Source organism: Oncorhynchus kisutch, linkage group LG20, assembly GCF_002021735.2.
Source record: "Oncorhynchus kisutch isolate 150728-3 linkage group LG20, Okis_V2, whole genome shotgun sequence".
In the NCBI taxonomy this organism is placed as follows: domain Eukaryota; kingdom Metazoa; phylum Chordata; class Actinopteri; order Salmoniformes; family Salmonidae; genus Oncorhynchus; species Oncorhynchus kisutch.
In genome coordinates this window covers 41,300,070-41,317,291 of record NC_034193.2, presented here as the reverse complement: position 1 = coordinate 41,317,291, position 17,222 = coordinate 41,300,070, and the positions used below count along the sequence as shown (strand labels likewise).

The following is a 17,222-nucleotide window of genomic DNA, read 5'->3' as shown; positions in this document are numbered from 1 at the left end:
GATTATCAGAAATGGAATTTGAACATTGTAAATATTAATGCATGGCATGTGTGTGTGAATTTAAATAACTTCAGTATATGACAAAAAATTGGTTTATAAAAAAAAAATCTTTATTTCAATCAAGAGCAAATAATTACAAAGCAAGTTGATCTTTTTCATCATTTGTACCACAATACCATTGCAATTCAGTCATACAAAATCGATAACAGAAAATAACAAGGCCTGCTAAATCAACATGTACAAATAAAAAGGCATTATTTTAAAGCACTCCCTTTAGGGAAACTTGGTCTCAACCAACTAAGAGACCAAGTTTCAGCCAAGCAGTAGACATGGATGAGGCTCAACAAATTTGTCCTTAAAAATCGAAATAAGCCATCTATTTGCAGAATCATCAACTCTCTATTGTTATAAATCTGATGTGCTATTCATATCATCATTCTGTCATTGTATTTCAGGAAAGCAGACAAAGCGTTACAAAACATTCTAATTCCAACCTGGTACTAGACCTACATTCAGGTCCATAATTATTGGCACCCTTGATAAAGATGAGCAAAAATACTGTATAAAATAAATACAAATACTGAGCTATTTTGTACACTCCAAAAAACTGGGGAATTCTATTATTTTATACTAATACAATTGCTCAGAGAACGAGATTTTGCTAAACAATAAAAAATAAAACATATAAATAATAAAAAAAGAGGGGTCAAAATGATTGGCACCCCTGTTTTCAATAGTCTTAGCACCATCCCCTTAACAAGGATCTGGAAAGATTCTGTATGGATGAACGGTCCAAGATCCCTCCCACTGTGTTCTCTAATCTTTTTCTTTAAAGGCTCAGTGTCGTTATCCTCACAAAGGAACGGTGCTGGAGTACTGAAAACAGGGGTGCCAATAACTTTGACACCTATCTTTTTGAGAATTGTCTTATTACTTTTGAAACTAAATCTCTTTCTCTGGGCAATTGTGTTAATATACAATAAATCACATTTTCAACATAAAATTTCATGCAATATAGCACCGTATTTGTATCATTTATTTTAGTATTTTTGCCTCATCTTTATCAAGGGTTCCAATAATAATATTACTAACTGAATAATCGCTAAAACGAAAATTAAACAAGAAACCAAATTAGAAGTAGAAGGAAAGTTAAAAAACGATATTCCTTCATCAATGACATTCTACAACAGTGCTTTTGTGTCCTGACAAATAAATGGAACGAATGGAAACACAAATAGGAATTCATGTAAACAAATCCAATGCTAAAACTGTGCATTTAAAACGTTACCTCAAAATGAAGAAAACATAACAGTAGAGTATAGGAGGTGATTCAGACTTCAATAGTGATGATTTGAGACTGCAATTATGGTTTGAGTTAACAGTTTATTTGAATATTAATGATGGTTTTGGCAAAGGGCACAGTACATCATATAGTTTAACTCTACCAAGTGTCATTTAGCACGTCTGGCAAGGTGGCTCATTTCCATGCATTGGCAACTGTGGATGATGGCCATTTGAAAATACATAAAACAACATTTAAAAAATGCATAACACTTCCTACATCATTTGAAGAAAAAAAACATGAAAACCTGTTGTTCCGAGTTCAACAGGAATGGTCTCAACATGTGCCACGGGTATTGTACATGCTAGAGAGCATAACACAATAGCACTGCAAATATGCAATACATGTCTGTAGATAGTATTTCATTAATAGTGTTTACAAGGAAAACATCAATCAAAACTTCTGTTTTAGTTGTGCAATACTTGGCATACCCCAATCAACATAATCCATGTGATTGGTTAGGAATAGTTTCCATACAACAAACAATAAAACAGTCCAATGTCAATATAGCCATACATACATTCAACAAAAGTGTTAGGCCCATTATGTACACCTTTTCAGAAATACATATCTTTACAAGATTATATATATATATATACACTATTTTCTCATTGCTCACCTCATGTCCATGTCCTTAGTTAGCAAGGAACTTGCATAGGCATTAGTGAATTAAAGACACGTGTTGCCTAGGTAATGACGGCTAACCCTATAGCATTGGCTTCCAGAGAAAATTGAGGGGAGGGGCTTCATATAGCTGCTTCCATACAGATATGGACACAGTGATCATTTGCATATAGAGAGGTATGGTGTACAGTTAAGAGGGGAATACTGTAGGTAGAACCTTACCCCTTACCACTGCTATAGGCTCAGACATTTTCTCATCCACAAAATGGTTAGGATTTGGGGTAATCTGATTCTAGACCTGTGGTAAAGGGGAACTTCTACCCCGAGCAGTAAGCGATGTGGGGTCACAACACAAGTGAATACACTGTTAGTGTTCACCTGGACAAAGCATAGGGGGCATTAGATGTCTTATATCATATCATTGCAGACATACCCGTACAATAACAAAAGTATAATCTAGAGGTTGCGCGTCTAATTCAACCATTTCTTTTCACTTCATTCTCCCTCTTGATTTGCGTCCCCAAACATAAGTTGTTTCCTACCTAGGACGTAAGGTGAACGGTGAATGCGAAATAACCATGTGTTCATAGGACACTGTGTAACCTTATAACTCACAGAAACTCTCCACACCGCTCCACCTATACCACTAGGTTGTATCACTGTTACATTTGTGCCATTCTGAGAAAAATCTACTTTTCTAAGTCTGTTCATCCTACAGATTAAAAAACAGAGCAGAAAGTGAGTTTTTATTTTTAGTGTTTCTCCTTCCTGGTTGGTTGACTGACTTCTGTCTCGTTCGGTCAGTGAGCTTGTTAAAAAGTCAAAGTTCATCTGATGACTGAGGTCATCCTGTTCTGCCAGTGACAAAAAAGACCCTTGGGTATGGAGCTATTGGAATGTCAATGTGGTAACAGAAGTCTTTTTGTATGTCCTTATGCACCAATAGGCCTTATACTACTTCAAAGCCCCCTGGCTCCCATTCTAATTCACACGTTTCAGGCAAATACTGTAAACAATCCTTCATATGCCGTTAGTGGCGCCCCCCTCTGTTTCGGAAGGCTCCGTTTCCCTCTGGGTCGTATCGGCGGTGGAGGTGGAGGGCGTTCCAAAAGAGCGGGGGTCCATGGCAGAGTGCATGATGGTCAGCCACAGGTCATCCATGTTTGGCATGACAAAGATTTTCTACATCGAAGAGAAGATTCAGAGATGTTACATTTGATGTAGTATGCTGACAGAGTTTGGACAAAGTACGGTATCACGCACACACACATATACCTGAAACTCCTGGTCCAGCTTCTTCTCGATCCAGTCAGTTACGTGGGCCAGTGTGACCTCTCTCTCTCCCAGTTTGGGCCGAGCCTTCAGCTCCAAGTGGGGTGGACCCCTGAAACCATACCTGCGATTCAAAACAGAATCAACAAACACACTAGAGAAACACCAGAGTGTAGATTTCAACTATAACAGATCATGCAGCAATGAGCCATTTGTTATTGTACTATGTGGGCAAGTTAATGGTAAAGGTTACTCAGAATAATAAGGCACACAAAATGTCAGTTTTCCTGGGATGTGATCAGTCACCAGCAGAGGGCACAAGTGCATTGCAGAACATAATTAACTAATGCACATGAATGCCAACAAGTGTTTGATTGACACCCCGATAATATAATATTAAAGTGTATTCATTATGTATTGTGGTGGTATGAATGTGTTGTATCCTGTTGCTGGGCGGAGGTATGATGTGTAACTCTATGAAGCTGTCTTAGAACATACCATATCCTGTCAGTGGGCGGGGGTGGGATGTTGACGGCCAGCGTGCCCCTGAGCTCCTGAACCTCCACGGTGAGCAGCAGGGGCGTGTTGGACACCTCCTCCATCTTCTTCTTGATGAACTCCGTCTCGGTGGCCTTCTGGAAGTACTTGGACTTGGCGATCTTGTCCACGAAGCGCATGATCTTACTGGGCTGGCGGCCCCCCATGTGTCTGAAGGAGAGGAGAGATTTAGGGGTTGAACTTTGTCACGCAAACCTACCTTGATTTACGTGAAAGTCTGCATTAAGATCAAGTCTGGATTACATGAAAGTTGTATGGAAAGGTACTTTAAAAGGTAAACAAGGTAAATTATCAGGGTAAAAGTAAATACTCACCCCTCTGCTCCAGGGACGTCATTGGTGACCTCTGAAGTATCCTCTTCGTCTGAGGACCCAGCACTGGATGACTCCTCATCACTGTCAGCTAGGCAGTACGTCCGTGGTCTGTACCTGGCGCACGCACACACACACACACACGATTCAGTATGGATTCATCTCCATTGTTTTCAGAGGGAAAGCTGACTCTTAGAACTACAAAGCCTGTTCATACAGTGATTCCTCATTTAAAAAGTTGAAAGCTTACACCGCGGGACTTAGAGGTAACCAGCGTCACGGCTTCATTGCTACAGACCACCACAAGGGGGAGTTAGAGCCCTCATTTATGCATTTAGGTCCCAAGGTTTTTAAATGACCCATCATATCGAGTGGTTCCAATGACGAATTTTACGAGAGCCACCCGTCCGTGGTGACTTTCTTCAGCAAAGATGGCTGACAAAACATTACGGGGGAAGCAAATGTAAGTTGTTATGTCTTAACGAGTCAAGCATAAAATGTACAATTGAGAGGAATATGTTAGCTAATGTAGAGATAAACGATTGCGCATATTTGTAACTATGCAATAGACTAGAAACATGATTTACGTAAAGGCTGATTTGTAATTCATATATACAGAATAAAATAACAGTACATCCTGCCAGCACGCCCACAAGCGTGCTGAATGACGCGTGGAAGAGAGCGAGGAACCAGATGGGAGTAACAATCCAGGCTATTTGCTCTGAGACTGGCATAATAATGTAATGAAACAAAGCAGGGAGCAGGTTTCGAACCCTCAACATTCTAGTCCGAAGGCCAGAACGCTATCGACTGTTCCTAAATGTATTAATTGGGGTTGGGGCCAATTGTGGCTAAAAAACACTTTATCAATTGGAATCTTTAACATGTGGAAAGGGGAAAAAGCATTATTATTCGTTTTTCACAAGCGTAACTGGATGGGCTATAACTGAACAATAGACTATTCAACTTTTACTAAAGAATTGTCTAATAGCCGAGCTAGGTGTGAACCCCCCTCTCCTCAGCTTGAGCTAGGTGTGAAGTTAGCTTGAAGTTATTAAAACTCATTTTTCAACCACTCCACAAATGTATTGATAACAAACTATAGTTTTGGCAAGTTGGTTAGGACATCTACTTTGTGCATGACACAAGCCATTTTTCCAACAATTGTTTACAAACAGATTATTTCACTGTATCAATTCCAGTCGGTCAGAAGTTTACATACACTAAGTTGACTGTGCTTTTAAACAGCTTGGAAAATTCCAAAAAATGATGTCATGGATTTAAAAGCTTCTGATTTTCTGATTTAGAAGCTCATTTACATAATTTGAGTCAATTGGAGGTGTACCTGTGGATGTATTTCAAGGCCTACCTTCAAACTCAGCCTCTTTTTAGACCTCCACAAGTCTGGTTCATCCTTGTAAGCAATTTCCAAACGCCTGAATGTACCATGTTCATCTGTACAAACAATAGTACGCAAGTATAAACACTATGGGACCACGCAGCCATCATAACCGGTCAGGAAGGAGACGTGTTCTGTCTCCTAGAGATGAAAGTACTTTGGTGCGAAAAGTGCAAATCAATCCCAGAACAACAGCAAAGGACCTTGTGAAGATGTTGGTGGAAACAGGTACAAAAGTATCTATATCCACAGTAAAACGAGTCCTATATCGCCATAACCTGAAAGGCTGCTCAGCAAGGAAGAAGCCACGGTTCCAAAACCACCATAAAAAAAGCCAGAATATGGTTTGCAATTGCAAATGGGGACAAAGATCATGACCATAATGACCATCGTTATGTTTGGAGGAAAAAGGGGGATGCTTGCAAGCTGAAGAACACCATCCCAACCGTGAAGCACGGGGGTGGCAGCATCATGCTGTGGGGGTGCTTTGCTGCAGGAGGGACTGGTGCACTTCACAAAATAGATGGCATCATTATCGAACAAAACATACATGTATTGTGTAACATGATGTCCTATGAGTGCCATCTGATGAAGATTATCAAAGGTTAGTGATTTACAATAAAGAATGTAGCTCATCAATCAAATGTCAATCAATATACTTTTTATAGCCCGGCTACTGTTGTGAAAATCCCTCAACTTGCAATGTATTCGATGCTTATGTACTCTATAGTGTTACATATCTAACTCGAAACAACATTTCTTCATCCACATCTTTATGCTTTTGTTAATATTTTTGATCTTCTTCCACGGTTGATTCGTCTGTGAAGATGACGTTATTCAATGTCTCGCCAGCTTTGATCCATGCCTGGGCACGCAGGACACAAAGTTCTTTGTTTGTCAGACGAATCATTGAAATCATTGACTCACTCAGGCGTTGAAAAGGGCGATGAATGAGATTGAGTCACAATCCATGCTAGGCATACCTGTGAGCTCTGGAACTCCACCACCGACAGGCAGAGTCAACATACGGTTTGTCAGGTTTTCGGTTCACACGGACATTCCCATTCCTCTTCTGACAACAGAACTTGACCAAATGCTCACCAGGCACAGCAAGGGCCGCCCGGACCGTTATGCTGCTCTGCTATTCCAAGGATGTGTAACCGAAGAGAGCGATCACGAGTGGGCACAAAATATCTAGCCTTCCCGGTGTATCGCTTCGCGCCGCTCTGAGACAAGCATGGAGAAACAAAAATGTTAAGATATTCCATGATATTCTTATATGTGTAGGCTGAATATAAGCAAGTGATGTCTGCTAAATAAACAAGTTCGGATTCTCCAGAAATAAATCATTCTAAATAACAAACTGCCTTTATTTACAAATGACTGAGAATGTCTCATCCATGTTCAAGAATTGCCTTTTTCCCCTCGCTCACTCTAGGTTACATGAAAACTAAATCTCCAAAATATCATTACTTTTTAAACGAAGCGATTATTATTATTAATAAATGTAGAATTATATAAAAGCCCCTTAGATATTCTCACAGATCTAACTGAAAATGCCCCTTAGTAATATAGAGTCCTCCAATCCTCTATGTGTAATTATTGGCGGAGAGTCACATCGTTGGAAAAAACATTTGTAGATATATTGTTAAAAATGGTGTAGGTCTTATTTAAAGAGCATATTGAAGTTAGAAGCAAAAGCCTACAACTATTTTAGCACCGTTTCACACTGCTCTGAGACAAGCATGGGGACTCTGAGATAAGCCTACTTCCTCCCCGTCGGGGATTTGAACCCCGGTCTCTCATCCCCTCGACACAGGGATTCTTTACCTAAATAGCCAAGTACTGTACTGTCGACTGTCACGTTGTACAGCGCCATATTTTTCGTTCCATCCTAACAGAAATCCAGAGGGTTTTTCATTTTTCATGGAATAGAAACACCATAATATTAATCAAATTAATTAAGTACCAGTCACAAGTTTGGACACACCTACTCATTCCAGGATTTTTCTTTATTTTTACTATTTTCTACATTGTAGAATAATAATGAAGACATCACAACTGTAGCAGGTGTAGCCATTCATTACTTTTTAAACAAAGTGATTATTATTATTTCATTTAGAATGATATAAAAGCCCCTTAGATATTCTCAGATATTATCACAGATCCTAATGGAAAATACCCCTTAGATATTAATTTAGAGTCCTCCAATCCTCTAAATGTAATTATTGGCGGAGAGTCTCGTCATTGAATTATATATTTTTTCTTCAATGTACTGTAGGCCTACCATAGGCGAAATGAGTCTCACTAGTGTCGAGTAATGTGCGGTTAAAAATGATGTTGGTCTTATTTATTTAAAGAGCTTACAAGCAAAAGCCTACAACTATTTATGCACCGTTTCGCGCTGCTCTGAGGCAAGCATGGGGACTGGTCTCGATAAATCAATGAGATTTTTATTTTCACTTAATCTCCATTTGGGTATTGGTTAGACAATAATTAGAAAATTAGGGTGCAGAAATGTTATGCTCTTAGTGTAACCTTTATTTAACCGTACCTGTCAAAAGTCTGGACACACCTACTCATTCCAAGATGTTTCTATATTTTTACATTGTAAAATAATAGTGAAGACATCACAATTATGAAATAACACATCTGGGACAGGAGGACAGCCTACTCCTTCCTCCCCAATGGGGATTTGAACCCCGGTCTCCCGCATTCTGTAGTACAGACATGGCCTGCTCTCCCTTATGGAAGGAATTAGACACTTTCCCAATTTACTACAGTATGTATTATAGACTGCACAGTAGCCTAATATACAAAAATACATTTCGTTATTAAAATTATTTTAAAAAACACTGTCAAAATGCAGCTGATGATTTAGTTATGATCCATAACGAATTACTATGGGAATAAATATCACTGATTTACAGAAATATTGGAACAGAGTTGTCTAATGAAGGCAAACAATTATGAATCCTGTAGCCTCCTCTTGACAGTCACATTGTTCAGCGCCATATTTTCCATTCCATCCTAACGTAAACCCTGAGGGTTTCGTTTTTCCCTGAATAGAAACACCATAATATTAATCAAATTAATTAAGCCAAATTTCTTAAATCAATCCCATATACTATGTTATTACAAAAAAGGTTTTAAATTATCTGGTAATGCCAATACGGAATACTATCAAATGCGTCTCAAAGGTTCCCTCCAGTGGTCAAACGACTGAGCAGTATTTCCCACAAGTACATAGAGTAGCCAGCCAAATAGAAATAAAATAGCCAGCTAGGCTCCCCGGATCCTGGGGGCAAAATAGAGCTCATTATTGAAGAAGGAACTCCATTTTGGTGGCCTCTGGTACATTGAATTATTGAATACTTTATCAATTTTTACTCCCAGATTGGAAACATTTGTTGTGGTATTGTGTAGAAAGACTGAATATATATGAATTCAGTGTATTGTTAGCTGTTTTGAATATTGTCTCGGTCTAGGCTTATATGATCAGGACTAAGTAAGAGAACATTAAACATTTGAGATTAAATACTTATTTACAGTTTAACTGCAAGATATGAAATGCCACATTGATGTTTGTTCTTCAAATTATGTATTTAATTTAAAAAGAAATATGAAGTAAATAGCCCACATGATCTAGAAAAATGTATTAAAAGGTTTGGTTTTTAAGAGGTTTACCTTTGTGTCAGGTTTTCCATTTCAAATTCACAATTTAAAAGTCCACAAGAATGCTTAAACCACATCAGGAGACCACTTGAGGTCTGGAAAAAAAAAAAACTTTAGAAATTTAGTGTGTAGTTTCCAGCTTCAACAAATGCCCACTCATGATATCATTTTCCAAGGTAGGCATAGGGTACTTTGTAGTTAACATTTAACTGTGCAAGTTGGGAAGGTTTTCCCATCTACCAGAAGACCCCTGCACCGCACACAAAGAGACGGTCATTTTCATTGCCAGTTTAGAAAGTTGCATTGATGCATTCTGTTCATGTCTTACGATAAACTTAGTCAAATTAATTCAATTTAATTAGTTTTTTATATATGGTTGAATTCCATTTTAATGCCTGCATTTCGCGAGGGCCTTAATTATCATATTCAAACCAGAACCTATTGTTCCTGCAATGATGATTCACCATCTTCATCTAATGTTTTCATAATTTATCTGCATATAAGAGCCAAAAAGCCTAGGCCTACCAGTAGCCTATGAAAATTAGGGAGTCAAATGAACGACTCTCACCGATGCAAAGTGAGTGACGAGTCACTCACTTTAGCATCAGTCTGGCAAGCCCCCGACATCCTATGAAAGGAAATCTAGGAAAACCTTTGGTTTACTTGTCCCGATGCGATACCATGGATATATAACCACAACGCATAATTTATGAATGGCAAAAGGGATATATATATATATATATATATATATAGGAGAACAAATTTATTCAGTCAGATCGACACCTATGATAAGCTAGTAAACACTTGCTGTTCTGTTATCAATCAATGCACAGTAAATAGCCTACAATGCGCCCCAACTCCGCGTGGCTGTCTATGCGAAACACAAACACATAGAAATTAAAAATAGGCTAAGTCGTGGATTTCGACTCATCGTTAACACTTACAGTTGAAGTCGGACGTTTACATACACCGTAGCCAAATACATTTAAACTCAGTTTTTCACAATTTCTGACATTTAATCCTAGTCACAATTCCCTGTCTTAGGTCAGTTAAAATAAAGTGGTGGTCCTAAGAACGTGGAATGTCAGAATAATAGGATAATAATTTATTTCAGCTTTTATATATTTCATCACATTCCCAGTGGGTCAGAAGTTTACACACACTCAATTAGTATTTGGTAGCATTGCCTTTTAATTGTTTAACCTTTCCACAATAAAATTGGGTGAATTTTGGCCCATTCCTCCTGACAGAGCCAGTGTAACTGAGTAAGGTTTGTAGGCCTCCTTGCTCACACACGCTTTTTCAGTTCTGCCCACAAATTTTCTATAGGTTTGAGGTCCGGGCTTTGTGATGGCCACTGATACCTTGACTTTGTTGCCCTCTAAGCCATTTTGCCACAACTTTGGATGTATGCTTGGGGTCATTGTGCATTTGGAAGACCCATTCGCAACCAAGCTTCAACTTCTTCCGCTTAACTTTCTTCAGCTTAACTGTCTTTAGATGCTGCTTCAATATATCCACATCATTTTCCTACCTCATGGTGCCATCTATTTTGTGAAGTGCACAAGTTCCTCCTACAACAATGCACACCCACAACATGGTGCTTCACGGTTGGGACGGTGATCTTCGGCTTGCAAGCCTCCCCCCTTTTCCTCCAAACATAACAATGGCCATTATGGCCAAACAGTTCTATTTTGTTTCATCAGACCAGAGGACATTTCTCCAAAAAGTATGATCTTTGTCCCCATGTGCAGTTGAAAACCGCAGTCTGGCTTTTTTATGGAGGTTTTGGAGCATTGGCTTCTTCCTTGCTGAGCGGCCTTTCAGGTTATGTCGATATAGGACTCGTTTTACTGTGGATATAGATACTTTTGTACCAGTTTCTTCCAGTATCTTCACAAGATCCGTTGCTGTTGTTCTGGGATTGATTTGCACTTTTCGCACCAAATCCCGTTAATCTCTAGGAGACAGAACGCGTCTCCTTCCTGAGCGGTATGACGGCTGCGTGGTCCCATGGTGTTTATACTTGCGTACCATTGTTTGTACAGATGAACGTGGTACTTTCAGGTGTTTGGAAATGGCTCCAAAGAACTAGACTTGTAGAGGTATACAATTTTTGGCTGAGATCTTGGCTGATTTCTTGATTTTCCCATGATGTCAAGCAAAGATGCACTGAGTTTGAAGGTAAGCCTGGAAATACATCCACAGGTACACCTCCAGTTGACTCAAATTATGCAATTAGCCTATCAGAAGCTTCTAAAGCCATGACATAATTTTATGGAATTTTCCAAGCTGTTTAAAGGCACAGTCAACTTAGTGTATGTAAACTTCTGACCCACTGGAATTGTGATACAGTGAATTATAAGTGAAATAATCTGTCTGTAAACAATTGTTGGAAAAATGACTTGTGTCATGCACAAAGTAGATGTCCTAACCGACTTGCCAAAACTATAGTTTGTTAACAATACATTTGTGGAGTGGTTGAAAAACAAGTTAACGACTCCAACTTAAGTGTATGTAAACTTCTGACTTCAACTGTATATTACATAGGACATGCAAAATCACGAGCATCAAGCTCTCTACCAACTCTGTGTAAAGAAATTCGACAGGCGACAAGCGTCGGTCCAAAATAATCCCATAGAAACGCATTGGGATTATTTTGGACAAATTTTGGGTGAGAGTGAAACCTCTCGCTTCGCATGTTCCTCTCTGCTGCGTTTCCCTGTTATCGCTCGCTTCGTGACTGACAGGCGCCTATCCTAACAATAGCTCTTTAGAAGATGCATATCGCCCATTCGAGTGCGACAGGGCTCGATGGACTAGCCAATTTAAACTTTTAAATGAAAAGTAACGTAGTTAATATGAAGTGGAAAATGTAGCAAGCTGAAAATGAGTCTGTAAATCGGCTGATTAGCCGGCGCTAATGGAAAACACTGATTGAGTATGGACTGATGCATCCTCTTGAGATCCCCTTGGTTTTAGAATTCACATGAGGACACAGAGTCTGAACACTGACAAAATGAACCCATTCACAATGTCAGTTAGATGGAATGGAAGCTATATGAAATGAAATGACCACAAAAACAGATTGAAATGGAACGAAAATGGAAACAAGAAGGCCCCAGAGAAACGCTGCACTCACCAGGTGAAGAAAATATCCACGTAAGGGTGTGCGTCCAGGAACAGAAGGAAGGAAGGACAGAGAAAAAGGTGGTGTACAGAAGACGAGTTAAAAGAGAAGTGTAGCTAACCCCTAACCCCGTGGAAAGCTAATTGTGTCATTATCATGTGTTCAGAGGAGGAAAACAGTGTGAACCTTTAACAGTTGTTTCAAAGAAAATGTTTACAATCATTACTAGAGTAGGTCACACCAGTCAGTGTTTAGTGAGGACCGTTCCTTCCCCTTACCCATCCTTGCTGATGTCTCTGAAGCGCATACAGTCGCCGTCCTTCCCCAGTCTGATCAGGTTCATCTTGGTCTCCAGGGTCATCAGGAAGGAGCCGCTGTACGAAATCTCCAAGTCAAACCATAGGCCTGGGGGAGAGAGACAGACAGACAGACGTAGGTCATTGTGAGTATGTGTGGGGCGGGGGACGACAAGTTTGTGTGTCCGTGTGTGTAGTCGCAATTGCACATCTCAGTGTGTGTTTAGAAGAATCACAACGGAGTGGAAGAACGCACATCAGATGATCATTTTGACAATCCAAACTACGTCAACCAACTTTGATCAGTAACCTACCACCATTGACTGTAGTATGAAAAATATCACTGCTGAAAAGCAGTGCTTCAGGTAAAGTAATTGGAAACTACAGTAAGTGATGAACTTTCCAGATCTGCAGAGCCTAAAAGTTGAGTAGATCTGGCTAAAGGTTCTCAGTCTGTGGCAAATGCTCCAGGACACTAGCCTTCAGTCTGCCATTCACTTCTGCCTCCTTCCCTCCCTCGCCCAGTCTTCCTCGCTCCCCTGCCTCTTCCCCTCCCACAAGCATCTCGGACCCCCACGATCATCCCTCTCTCAAATCTCCCTCCATCTTTCTCTCATTGCCTGACAGTGGAAGAGAACCGAAGTGAGGGATACAAAGAGAGAAAGAGAGAAAGAGGGAGAGATCACAGGACCCTTTGAACAGAGGGGAAACAGTTGGACACCATGCGATACCCCTCCTAGGGCTCGTTTGATGTCAGCGGGGTGCTGCTCGCTGTATAAACATGGTTCTCTTCTGAAAGCCCCAGCCCTGCTAATCTGGGTTAGAGAAATCTCCTATCAATGCCCCGGCCCAAAGCCACCCTCGCATGGGGCAGGCCTGGGTTCTCCGACAGGGGGCCTATCACACACAATATTACACAGCATGTGAATACACACTAGGCACATATACGGTAACACACACGGAACTGTACTTTGGGAGAGTGCTACTTTACACCACTAGGGGGCACTCATGGGTTGATAGATGATGCAGGCTTGTGTGTGTGTGTGTGTGTGTGCGTGAGAGAGAGAGCGAGAACACACACTTTCTCTTGGCAACACAGTAAGACTTCCCACTAACACATGACTTGTACCTCTCCTACAGCAGGAATGATGGGAATTCTATCGGTTTTAATCAGACAGTCAATCAATAGACAAAACACAGACACACACAGTTAATTCGGAAAGTATTCAGACTCCTTCACTTTAACCACATTTTGTTACGTTACAGCCTTACGCTAAAATGGATTAAAATGACATTTCTTTCATCAACCTACACTCAATAACCCATAAAGACAAAGTGAAAACACTTTATTTACATAAGAATTCAGACCCTTTCCTATGAGACTGGAAATTGAGCACAGGCGCATCCTGTTTCCATTGATTATCCTTGAGATGTGAGGGATAGGTGAAACTTTGCCCTAGCAAGCGATAGAGGGATAGATGAACAGAGCAAAGTACAGAGAGATCCTTGATGAAAAACCTGCTCCAGAGCGCTCAGGACCTTCAAATCAAATCTTATTGGTCACATGTGATTAGCAGATGTTATTGCGGGTGTAGAGAAATGCTTGTGCCTTCACCACACTGTCTGTATGGGTGGTCCATTTCAGTTTGTCAGTGATGTGTACGCCAAGGAATTTGAAGCTATCCACCTTCCCCACTGCAGTCACGTCGATGTAGATGGGCGGGGGGGGGGGGGGGAACGCTCTGCTGTTCCTGAAGTCCACGATCATCTCCTTCGTTTTGTTGACGTTAAGTGAGAGGTTGTTTTCCAAGGCACCACACTCCTAGAGCCCCCACCTCCTTACCTGTAGTCGGTCTCATCGTGGTTGGTAATCAAGCCTACTACTGTTGTGTGTGTCGTTTGCAAACTTTTGGATGAGTTGGATGCGTGCTTGGCCACGCAGTCATGGGTGAACAGGGAGTACAGGAGGGGGCTGAGAACACACTGAGCACGCACCCTTGTGGGGCCCCAGTGTTGAGGATCAGTGGAGTGGAGGTGATGTTTCCTACCTTCACCACCTGGGGGCGGCCCGTCAGGAAGTCCAGGACTATTTACATAGAGCAGGGTTCAGACTCAGGGCCTCGAGCTTAATGATGAGCTTGGAGGGTACTATGGTGTTGAATGCTGAGCTAGTCAATAAACAGCATTCTTACATAGGTATTCCTCTTGTCCAGATGGGAAAGGGCAGTGTGCAGAGTGATGGCGATTGCATCGTCTGTGGACCTACTGGGGCGGTATGCAAATTGGAGTGGGTCTAGGGTAAGGTGGAGGTGATATGATCCTTGAATAGTCTCTCAAAGCACTTCATGATGACAGAAGTAAGTGCTACGGGGCGATAGTGATTTAGTTCAGTTACCGTAGCTTTCTTGGGTCCAGGAACAATGGTGGCCATCTTGAAGCATGTGGGGACAGCAGACTGGGATAGGGAGATTGAATATGCCCGTAAATACACCAGCCAGCTGGTCTACGCATGCTCTGAGGACGCGGCTGGGGATACCGTCTGGGCCGGCAGCCTTGCGAGGGTTAACACGTTTAAATGTTTTACTCAGGTCGGACACTGAGAAGGAGAGCCCACAGTCCTTGAAAGCGGGCCGCGCCGGTGACACTGTTATCCTCAAAACGTGCAAATAATGTGTTTAGCCTGTTCAGAAGCAAGACGTCAGTCACGGCGACGTGGCTGGTTTTTCTTTTGTAGTCCGTGATTGTCTGTAGTCCCTGCCACATTCGTCTCATGTCTGAGCCGTTGAATTGCAACTCCACTTGATCTCTATACAGATATTTAGCTTGTTTGATTGCCTTGCGGAGTGAATAACTACACTGTTTATATTCTGCCATATTACCAGTCACCTTGCCATGGTTAAATGCGGTGGTTCGCACTTCCAGTTTCGCGCGAATGCTACCATCTATCCACAGTTTCTGGTTAGGTTAGGACCTCAGACTAGGTCAAAGGTTCACCTTATAAAAGACGGAAGCCACAGTAACAAAAGGCACATGACAGTCTGCTTGGAGTTTGCTAAAAGGCACCTAAAGGACTCTCAGATCATGAGAAACGAGATTCTCTGGTCTGATAAAACCAAGATTAAACTCTTTGGCCTGAATGCCAAGCCTCAAGGCTGGAGGAAACCAGGCACCGGTCATTACCTGGCCAATACCATCCCTATGGTGAAGTATGGTGGTGGCAGCATCATGCTGTGGGGATGTTTTTCCATCAGCAGGGACTGGGAAACTAGTCAGGATCAAGGGAAAGATGAACGGAGCAAAGTACAGAGAGATCCTTGGTGAAAACCTGCTCCAGAGCACTCAGGACCTCAGACTGGGACAAAGGTTCACCTAACAGGACAACGACCCTAAGCACACAGCCAAGACAATGCAAGAGTGGCTTCGGGACAAGTGTCAGAATGTCCTTAAGTGGCCCGGACTTGAACCAGATCGAACATCTCTGGAGAGACCTGAAAATAGCTGTGCAGCGATGCTCCCCATCCAACCTGACAAAGCTTGAGAGGATCTGCATAGAATGGGAGAAATACCCAAGAACACTTGAGGCTGTAATCACTGCAAAAGGTACTTCAACAAAGTACTGAGTAAAGGGTCTGAATACTTATGTAAACGTGATCTCTTGTTATTTATTTATTTATGAAATTTGAAAAAATGAAATTTCACAGTTACAAGTCCTCAACTGGCAGCTTCATTAAATAGTACCCGCAAAACACCAGTCTCAACGTCAACAGTATAGAGACGACTCCGGGATGCCAGTTGAGGACTTGAGGCGTCTTTCTCAAAACTAGACACTAATGTACTTGTCCTCTTGCTCTGTTGTGCACTGGGCCACCCACTCCTCTTTCTAGTCTGGTTAGAGACAGATTGCGCAGTTCTGTGAAGGGAGTAGTACACAGCGTTGTACGAGATCTTCAGTTTCTTGGCAATTTCTCGCATGGAATAGCCTTCATTTCTCAGAACAAGAATAGACTGACGAGTTCCAGAATAAAGTTAGTTGTTTCTGGCCATTTTGAGCCTGTAATCGACCCCACAAATGCTGATGCTCCAGATACTCAACTAGTCTAAAGGTGGTCAGTTTTATTGCTTCTTTAAATCAGAACAACAGTTTTCAGCTGTGCTAACATAATTGCAAAAGGGTTTTATAATGATCAATTAGCCTTTTAAAACGATAAACTTGGATTAGCTAACACAACGTGCCATTGGAACACAGGAGTGGTTGCTGATAATGGGCCTATTTTTTTTTTAAAGCAATTTCCAGCTACAAGTCATTTACAACATTAACAATGTCTATTTCTGATCAATTTAATGTTATTTTAAAAATTGACAAAACAAATGTGCTTTGCTTTCAAAAACAAGAACAAATCTGAGTGACGGCAAACTTTTGAACGGTAGTGTAAACACACACACTTTAAAAAACAGTTTTTGCTTTGTCATTATGGGGTAGTGTGTAGATTGATGAGGGGGAAAAAACTATTTCATCCATTTTAAAATAAGGCTGTAACGTACCTTTTGGGGGGGGGTTAAGGGGTCTGAATACTTTCCGAATGCACAGTACAGTCGTGGCCAAAAGTTTTGAGCA

General features: G+C 41.1%; 1 protein-coding gene across 3 annotated transcripts in view; it reads right to left on the bottom strand.

Annotated features, from left to right (window-relative positions):
- Positions 1–88: 88 nt before the first annotated feature.
- LOC109865706 (testis-expressed protein 2) overlaps positions 89–17,222 on the bottom strand; it is a 63,780-nt gene continuing 46,646 nt past the window's right edge. The window contains exons 9-13 of one of the 3 annotated variants that reach the window (XM_031799056.1): positions 12,590–12,716; positions 4,111–4,218; positions 3,737–3,946; positions 3,242–3,362; positions 89–3,148 (exon numbers count right to left, since the gene is read on the bottom strand). In XM_031799056.1, coding sequence (XP_031654916.1) covers positions 2,987–3,148; positions 3,242–3,362; positions 3,737–3,946; positions 4,111–4,218; positions 12,590–12,716 — 728 coding nt within the window. In that variant the 3' untranslated portion in view covers positions 89–2,986. Of the gene's footprint in view, positions 3,149–3,241; positions 3,363–3,736; positions 3,947–4,110; positions 4,225–10,561; positions 12,314–12,589; positions 12,717–17,222 lie in introns of those variants that run through there. The other 2 variants (XM_020454091.2, XM_031799057.1) reach the window with 2 other exon arrangements.